Source organism: Diuraphis noxia, unplaced genomic scaffold, assembly GCF_037042655.1.
Source record: "Diuraphis noxia isolate RWA-SAM2 unplaced genomic scaffold, SU_Dnox_SAM2 contig0004, whole genome shotgun sequence".
NCBI classification, from domain to species: domain Eukaryota; kingdom Metazoa; phylum Arthropoda; class Insecta; order Hemiptera; family Aphididae; genus Diuraphis; species Diuraphis noxia.
In genome coordinates this window covers 69,558,883-69,578,567 of record NW_028301714.1, presented here as the reverse complement: position 1 = coordinate 69,578,567, position 19,685 = coordinate 69,558,883, and the positions used below count along the sequence as shown (strand labels likewise).

The 19,685-nt window shown below is 31.2% G+C and overlaps 1 protein-coding gene across 1 annotated transcript in view; it reads left to right on the top strand.

The window, feature by feature from the left end:
- Positions 1 to 765: 765 nt before the first annotated feature.
- The window catches only part of LOC107168169 (uncharacterized), a gene marked incomplete at its 5' end in the record, with an annotated part of 36,085 nt that continues 17,165 nt past the window's right edge, over positions 766 to 19,685 (top strand). The window contains 2 exon segments of the mRNA XM_089227078.1: positions 766 to 1,495; positions 7,406 to 7,410. Of these exon segments, the coding sequence (XP_089083204.1) occupies positions 766 to 1,495; positions 7,406 to 7,410 (735 nt within the window).

Genomic DNA, 19,685 nt, shown 5'->3' with positions numbered 1-19,685 from the left:
CTACTTTAATTCTATGCCTATAATTACAAAAAAAAAACATTGTCTGTAAAATTTTTAATGCCAAAACATTAGTTGTAAAATGGTTGTTTATGTCTTTAAATCAATAATTATTTATATCTGTAAATGAAAACTCTGTTATCTGTTTTCCTTTTTTCTCTTAAAAACCTAATCTTTAAGAAATAATTTAATGTATTGTGTTGTTCATAATAAGTATGTAATCACCAAAAATCAAATTGTAAATTTACATATTATATATTATATAAAATAGTTAACTCTATACCTTCGACACAAGCTATGCTTACGGAAGGTATATAATTTTTTATTCAATTGTATGTATTTAATTGTATGTATAATATAATAAAAAATAAAAAATAAATATATATATATATATATATACAGCTTTCACCTTATTTTCATTTGTATTGATTTATATTTTATCGTTCCAATTTTAGTATATGTACTGCCGAAGCAAGTACAATTATTTATATATTTTATAATATTTTTTTAATTACTTTAATATTGGTGACAATTCGTTCAAAAAATGAAATTGCTCTAAATCTTGAGCATACTACATAAAAAATACTACATCAAATACTGGCTTGAAAATCTGGTGTGGTCAATAAAATCTAATCGATCATAAGCAAAAAAGTCTATAGTTACCAAATAGATTTACGAAATAAATATTAAATAAATTGTGCACAATTAGAAGTAGCCTGCCATCACTCCAACCAAAAAATGAATAAGAAAAATTATCCATGAAATATCTGTAACAAATCATTCCACCAAAGTGGCCTATTGGAAATACATCGACGCACACACACTGGTGAAAAACCGTACGGGTGCGACGTTTGTGACAAATAGTTCAGCAATAATGGCAATTTGACAGTACACCGACGCACACACACTGATGAAAAACCGTACGGGTGCGATATGTGTGACAAATCGTTCAACGATAGTAGCAAGTTGACAGTACATCGACGCATGCACACTGGTGAAAAACCGTACGGGTGCGACGTTTGTGACAAATCGTTCAGCAATACTGGCGATTTGACAAAACATCGACGCACACATAGTGGTGAAAAACCGTACGCTTGCGATGTGTGTGACAAATCATTCAGCCAATGTAGCAGCTTAGCAGTACATCGACGCACACATAGTGGTGAAAAACCGTACTGGTGCGACGTTTGTGACAGATCGTTCAGCAATAATGGCAATTTGACAGTACACCGACGCACACACACTGGCAAAAAACCGTACGGGTGCGATGTGTGTGACAAATCGTTCAACAAGAATAGCGATTTGCCAAAACATCGTTGCACACATAGTGGTGAAAAACCGTACGCGTGCGACGTGTGTGACAAATCGTTCAGCCAATGTGGCAGCTTAGCAGTACATCGCCGTACACACACTGGCGAAAAACCGTATGTGTGCGATGTGTGTGGAAAATCATTCAGCCAATGTAGCGAATTGACAGTACATCGCCGTACACACACTGGCAAATAACACACTTATATACTTTACAATGAATATATTATTTAACATTTTGTTTATTTATTATTTGTTCTTTATTTAATTACATAAATATAATTCATACAAGTTATTCTTATAATATATAACTTAATATCTTAATATATAATAATTTACATATAGAGCAATCTACTGTAATGGTAACTCCGAGTATCGAAAGTACTTACTATTGCTCATTTCAGAAATGATATGTATAATAAATGTTGTTCTGTGAATTTTTTTGATCGCATAGAGTTATTAATTAACTCATTGAGACTTGTCTATGACAGTAATGTATCATTTGGTAATCATAATTTTATTGTATTTTTAGATTCTGATCGGAGTAAGGTATGTATTTATTTTATGATTTTACCATGATGTGTGTGTGTGTGTGTGTTTTTTTATAATAATACTTAATAAGTAATGGCTTAATTTTAGATTCTGAACTCGAAATAATGCTTCAATTTCAATTTTTGGGGTTGGTTTCCGATGTAAAAGTGAATATCCTTGGTGCATTATAGAGGTCAAAAGTAAAAATTTTCCAACAGGCAACAGTTTTAAATAAACAGTTTTTTCGAATAAAAACAAAAAAAAAAAAATGATAGAAAAACGGGAATTTTTACGCAAAACCAATTTTCGACCAAATCTTAAATGGTTGTAATTCAAAAACTAATCACTGTAAATACTTGATATTTTCACCAAATGTTTATGTTAGTGTTATCTATATACAGTTTAATTTTCAAAATTGTTTGACTTTTTTTCAGTTATTTATAGACCACTGAAATTTTCGATTTTTATGAGAATTTTTTTTAAGTATCGGTAAAAAAATTTTGGATCACCAAAAAAACTTGAAAATTTAATACAAGGTTATTTATGAGTTGTTCTTATTGTAGCTAAAAAAAATTAAAAATCGTTAGTCATAAATTTTTTTTATAAGCGTTTATAGTTCAAATCTGTCGAAAACGCGAACATTTGCAAGTAATTTTGAAGTTGAAAAATCATAAAATTTTTTGTGTTTATAACTATAAGGATTAAAAATACAACACTAAGTTTTCCAAAAGTTTTCCTTCAAGTACCTATAGAGAAAACTCGAAGCATCATTATAGGAAAAACTTTAAGTGCGATTGAATTTTAAATTTTTACGAAATAGTGTAACGATAACGATTTATCTTCAAACAATTTTAAATATTTGTTATTATTCAAAAAGTATAAGTCGTAGATATTTGAAAATTTTACCAGTTATTAATATTGGCTTTTTCTTAATATGATTAAATTTTATTTTTGCCTTAACGTGTTCATAGTATACCATACCTTGTCAATATTCGACCAAGTACTTTAGATAGGTAAGTTGATACGTAGTTGAATGTAATTATACATAATATGTAAATATACTAACATTGTACCTATATGATTAGTATCATTATGTCAAATATTTTTTTTTAATACTCATCTTATATTCTCATCACAAAATTATTTTATTTTAATAATTGGAGATATTATAAATGTACTCGCATGTAAGAAATATATTATTTTTGACTTCAGAGGAAGCACTTCATACTATGATATATGGTTTGTAAGATTTAAAATAAACATTAATTTTCTTAAAACTTAGTTTTTAATTTAAGTTTTTTAAATGATTAAAAATGAATGTTACTATTAAGATAAAGTAATTAACATATTATTGGTCACTATTAAATTTTGGCATATACAATAATATCAACGTTTTCAGCGTCACTCATCATCATCTATTCGTTAAAGACTCATTATAATATTATACTTTAGGGCAAAATCTAAAGATTATTATTAATTTTCTACGTTACAAATGACAAGCAGGCACAAATTTATTACAATAAATTGTATATTTTAAAACATTATAAAAAAAGTAAAAAAAAATATATTCATGAAAGCGTATGTTTAGAAATATAGAATATTACTATCTAATTTTAGGTTAGACTATTTTTAAAGATTTTATCAAATAAATTCATTGATTTAAAAATAAAAATAAATACATTCCCATACATGAAAATGACTTTACCAGGGCAACAAACATTGACAAGTAAAACACATATTTAGCAAAAAGATTTCTAGTGGTTCATCAGTGTAACAAGTATTGGACAAATTTCAGTATATTGAATATGTTATTACAGTATTATTTTTAAGTTAAAATAATAGTTAAATTTTCAATTTAATACGTTTATCAAGCACCATGAATATTAGTTTGATGAAAGCAAAAACTTCAATGGCTCTTAGTCAATACAAAACTGCTACTAAGTATTTCAAAGCGTATATAGACGAAAATCCTCATATTCCATTAAACAAAGAAGTATGAAACCAGTTATATGAAGCATACAATAATTTATCGAATGATAAGCGTAAATGTGTATGTGAGCTAGAATCATACTTGGAGTTACCCCAAGACAGCGATCAGGAACGCATCGTAGCCATCACCTCTTTGCTGGATGAAACCAGAAACGATTTAATTGCTATCTGTACTGAAGTCGTTAACATTGTAAACACCAGTTTACTCGTTAATGTGGAAGAAATTCAAATTTGAGAAAAATTGTTATAATACGAAAGGCATTTATTGTCGGTAAATTCCGTAGTTTTCGATATTCGCTGTATATTACATTTAAATTCTAGTAATTTTTAGTAATTTAATAATCAGATAATATGTTAAACTTGACGAATAATATAACTTTAATTCAATTGTGTCTTACATTTAAATTCATATTAAGTCCTACAAAAACAGTATTTTTGTTGAAAATATGTCAAATGTTTAAATTAATTCTTTAAATAGTCATAAGAAATAACCACTTTCAAAATTAAAAGTCAGTAAGCGGTTTTAAATTATAGTAATGAACGAATAAACACCAAAAACTTATAGAAACAATTGAACTAATGGATGATCGTCTTCCTCAAGGTTCATTGTTTGACGATGTAATCACCAGACGACGAGACTGATCTTTTTTTCAACTGTTACTAGCACTTTTTTCAGCTTTTCGTCTATTCACTGTTACTGAATACTGACAAGAACGTGCTGTAAATGAAATAATAATTTTAATGAAAAATGTAAAAAAAAATATTAATATACTGTGTTACAAATATTCGCATCAAACGTAACCAACTAAATAATTGGCGCGTATTCCATTCTTATTCTGAGTTAGTTCATGGACATTCATTGACCCATCTCAGAAAATCGTGCAACAAATAGCAGCAAATAATCTGAAGACTACGCCACTATGGGTTTTATTCAATAAAATATTAGGACTGACAAAAATCATAATATAATCTTGATATAACTACTTATTTTTATAGTGGTTGTTTTTTATTGATTCAAATTTCCCAAGTATATAGGTATCAACAATTTTACACGTTGTTATGGTATCAATATGAAACATCAGCGAGATTTTATTTTATAACGAATTAAAAATAATAAAATTGGTTCATGTATTTGAATTAATTTATATGGTAAACCTATACGTACATAAGTAGAAACATGGATGTCGAGAATAACTTTCCTTTTTTGTTTCAGTTTAGTACGAGTATATAATTTAAAAATACCACATTGTGCACACTAGTACACCGAAAGAAAATACTGGGAAATAGTAGAAAATATGACGTGTATCTAGAACGTACTTACCTATGTATTAAGTATAAATGACATAACGCCCATATAGTTTTATATTAATAAATGTATTTTTTCGTCAACTAAATTGAAAAGTAGGTAACTGCATAAAAAGTAAGACGTATATAAACTATTTTAAAAATTCGGTTGATTTATACTTTTAATCATGATGTTACATTACGCAGTACGTACCTTTATGGAGTGTAATTAAATGTGTGTGTGTGTGTATGTTACGAACATTATTTAAATTTTTAATTCAACTGATATTATTACTGTGTTATATTACAAGTCGCATTGGGACTAGTTCCTCTGCCTGCGTCGGCGTGGTCACTCTACCAGCTATACCCACATCTCGATTCACAACGTGTTCTATTTTATTAACGTTATACGCGGGTTGTGCGTTCCTCGTCCACCCGCCCACCCACCACACAACAACACCCGCACCGCATGCACAGCCGTATAATATTTCCCCGAACCGAGTAAATGAATATCTCCGCACCGCTCTCGTTGTCTGCATAATCAAAAGTCGAGTTTCAAAAGTTCGGAATTTTAGAAGGGGATATGTTGCGAAAAAAAAACCGACCCGTTCGCCCCGCCATATTGGTTCGCGAATTCCCCAAAAACTTTTATTCTCCGGACGTGCGGGGGGGGGGGGGGGCAGAGTCCGGATGAAATCGAAAAACACCGAAGAGCGATATTAATGATGACGTAATCACAATATTATTGTGTTTTCCCGGAAATTCGACGGGCGATAGAATATCTGCACGACCAATTCTCCATTGTACCGTGTTATATTATTATTGACGACGATGTACGTGCGGTGACAACCGAAAATAAAAACACGAGATTATCCCTCATCCGACCCATCCCGCACCCATAACCGTCACCAACGCGCTGCTGTCGGGAGGAATCGCGCGCGTCCCGAAGGTTGCGTTTACCATTTTCGCGTCATCTCCGTTGTCGTGCCGCTTCGCCGACAGTTTCGATGGCGCGTCGGTCGCTGTCGCGGGGAGGAAGAGCAGAGCGCAGTGGTACTACAGACAGACCAGCACACACGCAATGACGGAGAAGAAGAAAAAGTAATACGAATATACGGCGGCGAGTGGCCATGACAACGAGCAAAGTGCCGGAGCGCAAAATAATACATATTATATATTTATATATATATATGTAGGTATGCGTGTATATGTAATAATATGCGCGCGGCGGCGCTTCTGACCTTGGCCGACAGACGGGTTAACGTCCTATATCAGCGTTGCCAACGCCGTCGTCCTAAACTAGAATATTATATATATATAATATATGTATATGTGTGTTGTGTTGTTACAACAATCGCAATACGGGTCCTCTACTACGTACACACACACCGCGAACAACTCCCCCACCAACAATCGGCCATCGCGAACACCACCACCAACACTAAACACCGTCGACGGATACGTTCGTTTTTTATAATACTTACGTCTACATCATCTTTACATTATTATTATTATTATTATTATTATATACCGTATACACCAACTTCCTACCTACCTACCTACCTACCTACCTAGTGTAGCGTGCAACGTATACTAAACTATATTGTTATACATGTATATTATATATTATACGCAATACGATTATTATGCTAGTGCACTTTTTTTTTTTTCTTTCATTCGTCGTTATTTTTGCCCTACCGGTTTTTCGCCGCCGCCGCCGCAGTTATCCAAGAATGTTTCCCTCCGCGATCTCGCGCTCGCCAGTGCGTTTCGATCGCGCGCGCGGCGGTCCTCGACTCGGTGGCCGCCCGAACGTTAACCCTGAACCCGGTCGCGGCGCACGAGGTCATTTGCGCCAATGTACACGCACACAAACGCACACTTACACACACACACTTTATCTAGAACTGGGATTATAAACACGGGTGTGTGTGTGTGTTGAACGAAGAGTTCTTGGCGAAAAAAAAGTGGTTTTTTTCTTGTTCTGCCCCTCCAGAGGATCGGCGGCGGTGGAGCATACACGTTTGCATCGTAATATTATTACGATGACGTTTCGGTAATATCGCTATTCGTTCCAGCGATCGTGTTGAAATGTACGCGGGGGCGATACATTGCTACTAAAAATCATCATATTATTGTAATGTTATTTTATAGTTATTAGTTATTACGATACCGACCCGCGTGTATAATATTCAGGAGTGACGTGATCGCGACACCCAAAGAAACATTAGCGGAAAGGCTTAAACCCCATCACGGTAATTTACCGTCGGTAATACGAAACGAACGTTTAATTCAGATGAAGTACAATCCTTTTTCTGGAGTTAATTGCAAGTCTAACAGAGCGAAATAAATAAATATCGTAAATCTAAAATCCATAAAACATAGAATCTGTCTATAATTACTTCAAGACATAAGTAAAATACTTTAGTCTGTCAATTAACATAGCTAGACAATTTTTTTTTAAATATAAGACAACTTTAACTTCGGGCTGATGTTACCAAATACTATTCGAACGACAGGTATTGAAGCAGTTGTTGTCACACTTGTAGAGGCATTCTGAGACACTAGTGCGTTTTTTGCGAAACGAGTCACCGACGCTATTGGAGTAAAGAAACTGTGTTCGGTGTGCTCGACAGTTGACACTTCGATTAATTTTATAACGCCTGATAGATAAGGTTAGATCAGATGAATGTATACGACAACCGTCTTCTGTTCGGCTTCATTTTATAAACATCAACCGAAATATTCGGAGTGACGGTACCGTGGTTATAATATTCGCATTTGAATGTGTTCAATATACTTCTGCCGGTCTCTTTTATGTTTTTAAAAGACACCTCAATCACATGTGTTGTCCCCGTCTTACAAACGTGGAACATATCAAATAAACTGTTATGCGTGGGACGACGTCTTCATTCCCTCTGTATATTTATAGGAGAAATACCAAAATTTCCCAACGCATAGGAAAGAACTTCATCGGTGCGTCGTTATTTTATAACGCTAACCAATAATTTTTAGTGAATAAGTGAAAAAAACAAACTTGTATGCTCTCGAAATGAAAACTTTAATTGTATTTTTGTTATCAAAAAATAACGAATCTGTAGCACAGATAGAGTTCTTCAAGTTCTTGTGGGTGTGGCGTATCTCTTTAAAAGGACGTCGTACACACATGGACTCTTGAGTGGATAATAGTTTTGAATTTAAATTTGATATTGCCTAGGTCAATTAACTCTAATATTAAAAATAACAGTGTAAAATGGATTATACCTAACATAAAACAATGCGTTAGTACAACGGAGTTAGCCCAACCGGAAAGATGTCCCCTTAAGATTCTTGAGTGTTGATTTATGTTTATCATAGTGTTTGATCAAAATATGTGGTACTATATATAAATCCAGTGTTGCAATATAGGAGTTTTGAGACTGTGAACTGGGGAGTCCCAGCTCCCAACCTAATTATGTTTGATTTTTTCTACAAATTCTACGTTGTATTGATTGTCCAGAGAGAAATCGGATGTCCTTTGCCACGCAAAGGAAACTTTTAGTCTGTTCTATTAGACGATGGAGAACTGGAGACCATCTTATCTCTAAAAGAACACGAAGAAAGAGTGAGGCAGGTGGTTGTTAGAAGGTGATGGGACCTATCTCTGACGTTGCATCCTCCATAAATACGAGTTTTTCTAGGCCTAGCTGGTGATGTGAAGTCGGGACAGTCGGGTCGAGAAGCCCAACGTGTTAGTGTTTTTGAGACTGGACTAAGAAACAGGGTCGAGAAGTAATAGGAAGCTCAGGCCATTGGTCATAAGCACTTTTATAGCTTTGATTGTGAGCCATACTATTGTACGCATGTTGTTGTAATATCACATGTTTTGTATTGTTTGCATCAATAAACGATGGGGACCGGATGAGAAGTAATTCCAACAGCAGTGCTTCCGGTTCTCGATACCTAACGCCAAAAGTATGTAGTTGTAACGTATCTATAAAGTATATTTAAATTTTAAATACTTATACGAGCATACATTTTTTTTCAATCATCACCTATAAAATATAAAATGTGCACAATTTAATTTGTAATTTTAATAGATTTGGGCGTAAATCGTTTCTGCAAAAAACTATATTATTTTTGTGAAATCGGTTAAATGAGTCTTTGCAAACATTTTCAATTCATTCGATTTCCTATCGTCTGACAAACCATTTCACGGTCTTACGTAAAAAGCCAATATATTATGTTAAATACTAAACATTTTTTGAAATCAATTTACATAATTTTATATGAAGGTGGTTTTTTCTTTTAAATACTTTGTATGCATTATATTATACTCTATTTTATACAATCCTGAATGGTATGTATCCGATACATCCGCGTCTAAAATGTAGGTAATTAAATTTGGAAAAAAATACACTTATTCTTTTTCCGACTGCCATCATATCCGTTGGCAGATTGCGTATTCAGTTCAAGCACGTACAACCGAATTCTTGTATACTTATATATTTCGCATCAATCAATTAGTGTGTGTGTGTTCCGTCTTAGTTATCAAAGTTTAACAAATCTTTAGTTGATTTCTTTTCAATCGTTGCCTCACTATATTACCTATATTTAATACCTATACAGTTCTGATTATCCTGATCAATTTAAGGTAAACAATTTGACTTTTACAACATTATATTATTTTTTTGATGTTACACTATGTTAGGTACATGTCGCTACGAAGTCTATATCTTTCGTGGTACAAATGTTCAGTTATATAGTAACTTATATCTTATATTGTTATAATTCAAAAACGTATAATCGTAGTTGATTGAAATTTACACCAAACGTTTTTATTATCATTTTCTATACTTGATAACATTTCCAAAATATTTTTACTTGTTTCGAGTTATTTAATGGCATTTAATAAATATTATTATAATTATTTTTTTTTTTTATTATTGACATCATCAACTTGACAGCGAGTGTGGATTTCAACACGGATTTGATCGTCTGACTCTTGTGGATCGGAGAAGTATCTACTTGTAAGTAAACACTAAAGACAATGCGGTGTTCATAGAAAAATAACAAAAAGTAGTTGTTATTATTTTAGATTCTGAGTCAAGTAATTAATGTATTGATTTTACTATAATATTGCGTGCATGTTTTTTTAAATAATTTATTTTTATTTTTTCTGTAATCACGTTTTAAATCTTACCACACCGATAAACTCATACATTTAAGTGTGACGTGTCCAAAATCTACCATAATATATTTTATTGAGGTTTGGTCGATTTGATACGTAACAAAAAAAACAAATGTTTAGTATTCTTTATGGGTCCCACGTGACAGCAAGATTTTGCACAGTGAGACCATTATTCTGTCAAATTAAAAAATCGTACTTTTTAATACTAAAAATAAAAACAAAATATTACTGTATGTAAAAAAAAATATATTTTATTGAAAAATTTAATGAACAATGTAGTTCGATATATTATGTTCTTCTACGGCCGCGACGTTGCAATCTCGTCGTCTGCAATAATGTTCATCTCAGCCAGTCCAATGTTGGATGATTCGTCCGGTTGAGCGATTATAGTAGTCGAAGCGTCGTCGCCTGTGAACTGCTTTGCATAACTCAATAGACTCGCCAAATCTCCATGAGTTATTTCCTTGTTGTAGTCATCGAATCTGTGTAGCTTGGTCTCCATTTCATCGTATTCGATGTTGCTATTCATTTTGTTGATAACTTTTCTTATGATGGTGGTCTTTTCAATGTGGTCGGATTTCTCTATATTATAAGATGCAGCCATTTTGCAGGTGTATAATAATGCGCGTGTACAAAACAAAAATCAAATGAACCATTTCCAGATTTCGTCGTCGACCAAAGCCGATAATTTCAAACAAACGGTAGTTTATTAGTGGCCAGCTAGTACGCAATAATATTATTATAATTGGCCAGCATCAGTTGGATTTTGAGCCCGTTTATTTTTTCAAACACCCCATTATTATTATTATTATTATTGATTTACCAACTATATTTGGGCGGAGATATACTATTGCATTGTTATATTTTGACGAGGATTTATATTTATCGATTTTAAATTTTTTAAAGGTAGTCTTTTAGATTCTGATTGTAGCGATCAATGTGCACCTATTGCAATTTTTCAATAATTGTGTGTGTGTATGTGTATATGCACGCGTTTTCGATGGAACTACTTACACGACCTTGGTTTGATTTTAATCTATATAATATTAACGGTTATTTTTTAAGTATAAATTCTGAATTTTAACATTATTACGAGTACGTCATTCCTTATTTACAGGAATCTGTACAATTTTTTATCACTGCAATAAAATCGACAACGTTAACATTATGATAGGTACTTAAAAAAAAATAGGTAATTATTTAATTTATTGTTTCTTTTGTCGAAATTTAATATTTTAAATATTATCGTCTATTTCATTAATTACAATTTGTTAATTTATTAATATATTATGTTGTAACCTAGATCTGCCAATTAAACTTACTAATCTTTCGTTATCAAATTTGTTGTATTATTCCATCTGTTTGTCAGATATAAATATTATTAATATGAAATTAAGTGTTATAAACGTAAATACATATTAGACTGTATTTTAATTTGATTAACCTTTTTTCTATACTTATATTTTTTTTAGAAATGAATAAAAATAAACACTTGATATTTCTAAAGTTAGCTGTCCAAGTTGGCAAAACTCACGCGCTTATATTGGTGCTTTTTAAAAATAAAATATTGACCTCAGTTTTTATGGATTTCAACGATTAAGACCTTCAAGAGTACGATAAACCCATTTTAATTTCATATGTATAGCGGACATGCGTCATTTAAAATTGTAGCTGCCACAAGAATAGCATTGAACTTGAAAATATTTTTAGCGTGCGCTGTTTTTTTTTTAATAATTTAGTCACCGGCTAAATCAATATTAATTTAATTATGCATTAACGATTTTTATTGAATTGTACTCCGCAAGTACTCGCCTTTATTGTTTTTTTTTTTTAACCCATTTATTATATTATATTTATAAATATTATATGTACAACGTTAAGTAATATTTCATGTACTAATTCATCGGAAAACCGAACGTAACCAGTTTTAAGTACATGCATAACTGACCGTCTGACCAGTACTTCCAGATGAATTGCGGTCAGAAAGTATTACTCTGTATTCTTAGTATTACATTTATTAATAGAATAACAGACTTATAAGACCATATTATAACATGTAGAATGTGGTGTGATCGATACGATAGATGCGATAAAAACGTATTCCATTTATTTTTATTTACCGTTTATACAGAATGATTTAAAAATGACAAACATGCTCATTGCTCATTTTTATTCAAATACCTAATAAATGTAATACAATTCTGATTAATGGACTGTAATATTTTTGATACTTAGATTTTTTTTAACGAAATTATCTGACTTCCGTAAAAAAGATAGTTCTGATAAAAAAAAACAACTTAAATTTTTAGCTAATAATTTAGGATTATTTATTTTACCTAAATAACGTAGAAATATGTTTCAAACGTTTTTAACCATGAAATGTATTATTTCGAAACTTTAACAAACACACTTTGACTTGTCATTTTCACTTGCTAAAGGAGTAAAGATTATCAAGAAAATTACGAGGGAGGTTTTTTTTTACTTTTGACCCTCCATAGTATCAAATATTTTCAAATTTCTATTGACGTTATACAAAATAAAAATAAATACCATTGTAAAACCAATGGAGCGCTCAGGACCAATAAAGCCAATGTATAATTTAAACGTTGAACGTATATAATGGACTGACGTCAACCTAACTTATGATGAATGAGGACATATTATATTTTTAATTACGTTATTTTACGCTTTATATCTGAGTAAATAATAAATAAACGTATTTGAGTGTATTGGGCTTATATTTTCTTGTGGAAATAAGGACCGTCGTATCAAAAAACTGTCATGAACTATTATATTATTTTTAATTTCAACTGTTCATTTAATCGGAAGTGTAATAAAGTTATTTTACACATCCCACCACGATCGTAATATACGTGATATTCCGATCATTATGAGTAATTAGTATGTTGTTAAATTATGTATAGATGCATAAACAAAAATATATATTTAAACGAGATGCATATAACATCATAAAGAATATTATATTGGCTTGGCTTTGAACTTATTTTTCGTGAACTATTTATAATATAATACTATTATATAGAGCACATGATGCATTGTGAATTTTTCTTTATGGAATTATTATGAATTTGTATCAAGTATATTATTATGCAGTAGCAACACATTACACATGCACCGAATTCGGTGTGGCAATGCACCGGCCGGTTTGACTATCAGTGCAAATGAAAACAATTCACTCACAGCTGAAAATATTTCAAATCTCATTTTACCGTTTGATGTTTATTGAACGCCATATTATACCGTGGTCGTATTAAAAAATAGTTATTATTAATGATTATGCCACACTTTTCACGCGTATAAATGAAATTGAACAGTTCTATCTATATGCGGTATGGCAAGTTTTACCTATATGAATAAATGCCTATTCTTCAACACCTTTAACAGGATTTCTCAAGTATTAAACACAAATAAGCAATATACGATAACTTCTTGAACAAATTGATTATTTTATTTTTTTTTAAGGGGAAATGCTGTTTTCCAGCGATAACCACGGGTGACACTGAATTTAACACGTTGGTGAAGTTTTATTCGTTTTAAATTTGTTTTGGCGTCAAATTTTTTTATTTATTATAAACTATTTTTAAGAAGAAATTTATCATTATTATAACTTGTGTGTAATGTGAATAAAATAGTATATAATATTATAATATTTATAAGAAAACTTAAAATTATTATTATCCTTCAACTATGAAGTTTTATTGGTACACATATAAACCAATAACAAAAAATGTTGGAAAATGTTGTATTTCACTTTTAAAAAGTCGTATAGGTACACCAGTGTTTCTCAACCTGGGGGGTCACCGACTTATTATTTAGGATCGCTTATCATTTAAATATTTGAAACACAACAAATATATCAAAATTAATATATATTCTATGCAGGTAAATAAAAAAAGTATGTAGGGGATCACTAAAAAATTGGAATTCAGAAAGGGGGTCTCCACAGTAAAAAGGTTGAGAAACACTGGTATACTAACATTTTTATTGTATACAAATGTACGTACTGAACTAGTAAATGTGATGGAACCAGTATTGCTTACGTTGACGCAATTACGCGTTATAAATACAGCTAAGTGATGTTACACTTTTTACATAGAACGAAATTGGCAAAAATTGCAATAATTTTTTAGGGGTCTCCTCTTATTTTTTCTCTTTACATTTTCCCGTGACTGCAGGGTTGTCAGGTTTTGCAGAAAGCGTCTGTTGTCGTATTGCCTATACATACATTATACCAAATAATATTTATACATTTTCTAGAGAAAACGTTGCCTAAGCTGTCCCAATGTTTCGATGACGATACTCATTATAATATTGGATTGTTATGTCTGTAAGACATGTAAAAAAATGATTACGATTGGAAACAATGATCGATATTGGTGTTTAAGTAGGTAGGTACTTATATATAAAACCGCGCACGTACGTAATAATAATAATAAGCGTGTAAAGCGTGCCACCAGTAAGTTGACGGTGAACCCATTACGATATAATATTAATATTATACATTATATAGCTTAGTATTATTATAATATACCTAGGCGCCAAATCACGTGAGTTTACATTGAAAACCCGTAACGTATAATATCATGTCTTGTATATTTAACATGTAGACATATTATATACGTCAAATATTCTAGTACCTATTCATATTAGTGTATATTATTATTATTATAATTGTGCGTGAAAAAAAGAAAAGTGTGAGATAATTTCGTTTAAAAAGTGAACGGAACGCGTACGGCGATATTATAATAATATATATTATATTTAGTGTATATACAAATGTAGTGAAGACGCGACGCGCGAGAAAAGAAAAAGGAAGAATATTTAATGATAATAATAATAATAAGTAGGTATTCAAGGTCACGAGCAGCGGCGGCAGTTTATTAACAGATTACGACGAGTTCGTCTGAAGTGCAAGCCGGCCGCCGCTGTGTCTTTTATATATAATACGTTTTGCATAATCGTTAAACCGTCGGCCGGCAACTACATCGGAGGCGGCGGCTAAAATTTTCGAAATATGGGTAGGTACCTTTATGCATACCATCAAAATGGGCTTAATATTATTCGTATTTCTATCGTAATCGTTTTAATTATCGTGTAACACTGACTGTGGCGGACTTTGCGTGATATGCACAAACGACGGGACAGGCGTCGTCGATCCAACTTTGGGGGGGGGGGGGTGGCGATAGGGGTTGGCTGTATCTCAAAATGTATTATTTAAATTTAGTATTTTGTGTTATCCCATGTAAATGTATCGTTATATTATTCATTCACAAATCGTCGTATTTTATTTAAAATTTTTAATAACACACATTTATAAATTGTAGATAACAATACTATGACCGACTGATCTATATTGATTATTGGTTATCTGTTCATTATTGCTACCCGCATACCAAAATCGTTGTGGTGACTGATGACTGATAGAATAATGTAGTGGCGCCCAGATAGGTTAGCAGGGAATGCAACTGTTATCGAGGGGGTGGGTATGTACTACTGCAGGTTTCACAGGGAAATTAAAAAATGTATAACATAAACTATAGTCTATACTTATTGATTTCTTTGAATTTCAGTGAATAATAAGTGAAATATTTGCTATAAATAAAAAATTGGGTGAGTGGGTGGCTAACTTTTTTCACTGCATGTGCTCTTAAAATACCTCTGTGCGCCACTGGAATAATGTGAAATTGTGAAATTTTAAACAGGTTTTTGATAATAAAAGGTAATTTTAAATTCAATAAGGACATTCAATTCAGTTTAAGAGGACGCTACACCCGCATATGTTGTCTCTGTCTTACAAACGTGTAACATAGCAAATTGTATTCTCAGCAGGCCACGTTTAGCTCTGTTAGTTTAAAATTTAGAGTAAATTGACCTCTTATAAAAATTAAAGGTAACATTATTATTGAGGGCATCTCGTAGGTTTTTATTATAGTTTAATTTTAAAGCAAGTTATGTGTATTTTAAAACTCTAAATAATTAATTCTGACAATAATCAGTCTATAATCTGCACTGCGAATAATTGTAAAAATTCACATATTGGCATATACCACATATCATATGAGACGTATTATAATATTCATATGCCTAAAATCCTGTAAACAATAATAGTTAATCCAATGATCACTCTTGCGTTGACCTACTGGCGTATACAAAATATTATATTGCTTGTAATATTATGTATATTGCACATTTTTGACGTTTAAATATTATAACAATGTCGGACGTTTTTATATATTTTACTTTCATTTTCCTTATTATTATTTATGACTCGAATATGCATAATATGTCATACGTGTGTATATTGTTTACATTATCTTTGATGGTTATTGGTTATTATTTATTACTGACGTATAATAGAGACTATAAACTTGACATTGAATTCTCACGGGTGTTTTTTCGTATATTCTCAAGCATCACACAGTATAACGGTTACCTACTTAAGGCAAAAGTTGAACTAAATGAAGTTCCAATTTTCATTTTTCTGGGCGGTTCACAGTTTCACTTTCCAAATTGGTGTCTGATAAACATTATTTATCGTTTATTTTTTTTTTTAACTATTATAATCAAACGCAAACAAAAGATCAGTATTTGGTTTTGTCTAACTCTAACACATTATATTCAAACACTTCCAGGTTAGGTTAGGATGTTCACACTTAAGTCGAACGACTTTTCAATTAGATTGAAATATTGCACAATTTCTGCGTGATTTAGTTGTTCAAGAAGTTGATCCAGACATTTATGTTCGTGAGGAGTAAAAATTCTATTCGAAGGGTTTCGTTTCTGATGATTCAAGGTGCATTTAATATTGTTTGTGGTATATTATATTGGACTGGAAAAAACGAATTTTATTTTTATAGGGGTTTTGGCACAATATTGTGAGACAAGAAAGAATTCGGTCCGTTTTCTTTTAAATCCTGAATATTTAGTTTTGTCTAAGCTGCATGTTCATGTGTGCTGTAAATGTTGTTTTATTTTTCTCTGGACTTTTAAGTGTTCGTGCTATAAAATGTATAGCATAAATTATTTAACATTTAGGAATTTATAATATTACACTTTATATATGATTTTAAGTCAAATGAATTATTGAACTAGAGTCTAGAAAATACAATTCAAAATTTTCTATGAATTTAAAACAATAAATGTATTAGCATAATATATTAATATTTTTATATACATATATGCATCATAATAAATGTGTTTATTAAACATTATACTTGTATCATTATGATTATAAAATGATTTTTAAAAAATAATCGAGTATTCAACCTAAAAAATTAATACAGATTTGGTATCAAAATCGTTTAAATTATACTTAACTATTAATAGTTCACTTAACTTAAAAAAGTGTGTTTAATAAATAAAGGAATCATAGTTGAAGACTCAGCCAAATAGTTACTATTAAAAATTAATAGTAATCACAACTGTTTTCGAAATTATACATAATATATATTATCGATGTATATCAAATCATTAAAAATAATACGTGTGAATTTTTTTTTTTAATTTTGTATCTAGGTAGTCTTATCGTCTTTAAATTGTTTGTGTATTTTTGTCAAACGTTCATTAACACGTGATAAGTGATCGCAGTGAAGTGTATTTTTAAATGAAAATATTTTAACAATCGTCATATATTTTTACAATGTTGTTCTCTTTTATTAAAATTAATCTTGTTATCTAAGGTGTAAAATCTTTTGTTTTCAGAATTGTAGAACTTTTTTGTTAGTATAAATACCAATGTGATTGAAAAAACCAACCAATTGAATACTAGAAAAACCTGTTTACATCAGGGTCACTAACGAAATCCAAACTGAAAATTTAGCCGAAAACATACTCATTTTCTTATACAAATATTGGTCGTTAGTCGTAGTATACTAAAGCACGCATGTTAATTATGCTAATAAATGAAAACGTGTAAGATTAGAAATTAGACATATATTATATATTTTGAATTTGTCAATAGATGCTGTTAAATTGTAGTTATTAGTGGGAATTACTTCACTCATATAAATGTTTTTGGGATGCGTAATAGCATTATTTCAAAATTGAAAACGAACATATGATGATACGCATTGTTATCTGAACAGTAACACTCTCACTTGAGTATAGTTGACTGGCACATCTAAGTTTGATTAGCATGTTAGTTTTAGACTCGAAACGTATCGATTTTATTATGATGTGAGTTTTTGTTAATTTATTTATTTTTCTTGTTTATTTCCCCACCTTTTTTTTCTCTTTTTTTTTTTAACAGGGAAGTAAACATGGTTAATATTTTTATACTCATAACTGCAATCAAATGAATAAGGTAAAATGAGATTAACTTCATTATTATTACAAGATAATACTTCATTTCCAATTATTTATTTATTTATTATGAGGTACCTATATTTTTGCTTAAAATTAGAATATTAAAATATTTCCTACAGTCGCATAATAAACCATTCGGAATTTGAATTCGATGAACTTGATTTTATAACCTTGAGACAGGGTATAGAGCCAAACAATCATTATTATTAAAATAAAATTTACCGAAACACTGCTGTTGTGGTGGTCGATGCACTTACACGCCCACGCCCGCTTCGCTACTGATATTGTAGGGGAACGAACTTACCCTTTTAACGATCGAGGTGGAGAGCGACATCATGTAGGGGGAAAGAAGTATACAACACAGAGGGTTGCTACGACCATTGCAAGGATTCGTCGTTATTTATAGTAACCATGGTTTAGAGGTTAAAAGTCATCGTATCCATCGTATTTGTGTAGCACAACATATTTTCACAAGTGATATTATTATTATTATTTATTACCTATGAATTATCATAACATACACTATAGATCTATTCTTGGCATTTACAATAATCTAGAGTTTAGACCTAGGTCAGTTTAAACGTCATCATTATATGCAGTTAAAAAAAAAGATGAAGTAAAAAAAATAAAAATGTATAAAAATAAATGGCAATACAGTGATCATCAAGATGAAACGGAATTAAGAATCACTGCTTTATTTTTCTTTTTGTGTACCATATATACATACATTATATATATATATATATATACTGCACATATATCCCAAGACGTGTCCTCTAAACAACAATATTTTTATACTTGCGCGCAAACATTTTCTAATTATAAATGTAGACATTCTTCGCCGTCCCAGCTTGCTGTCCTCTGCTGTACAAAAGACGATGTCGACGTGTAACACGTGGTTTTCATTCGTTACTATATTATAATAAATGCTCGACGAAGATCAAGTAGTTTCGGAATCTTGAAGGAAAAAGTTTGTGCTTATATCTACGAAATTGCCAGTTCAAAAAGCCCATGCCGTGTGCAATCATTAATTTAATATTATATGAAATTTGTGATATTTCATTTCACCTACTCATCGGTC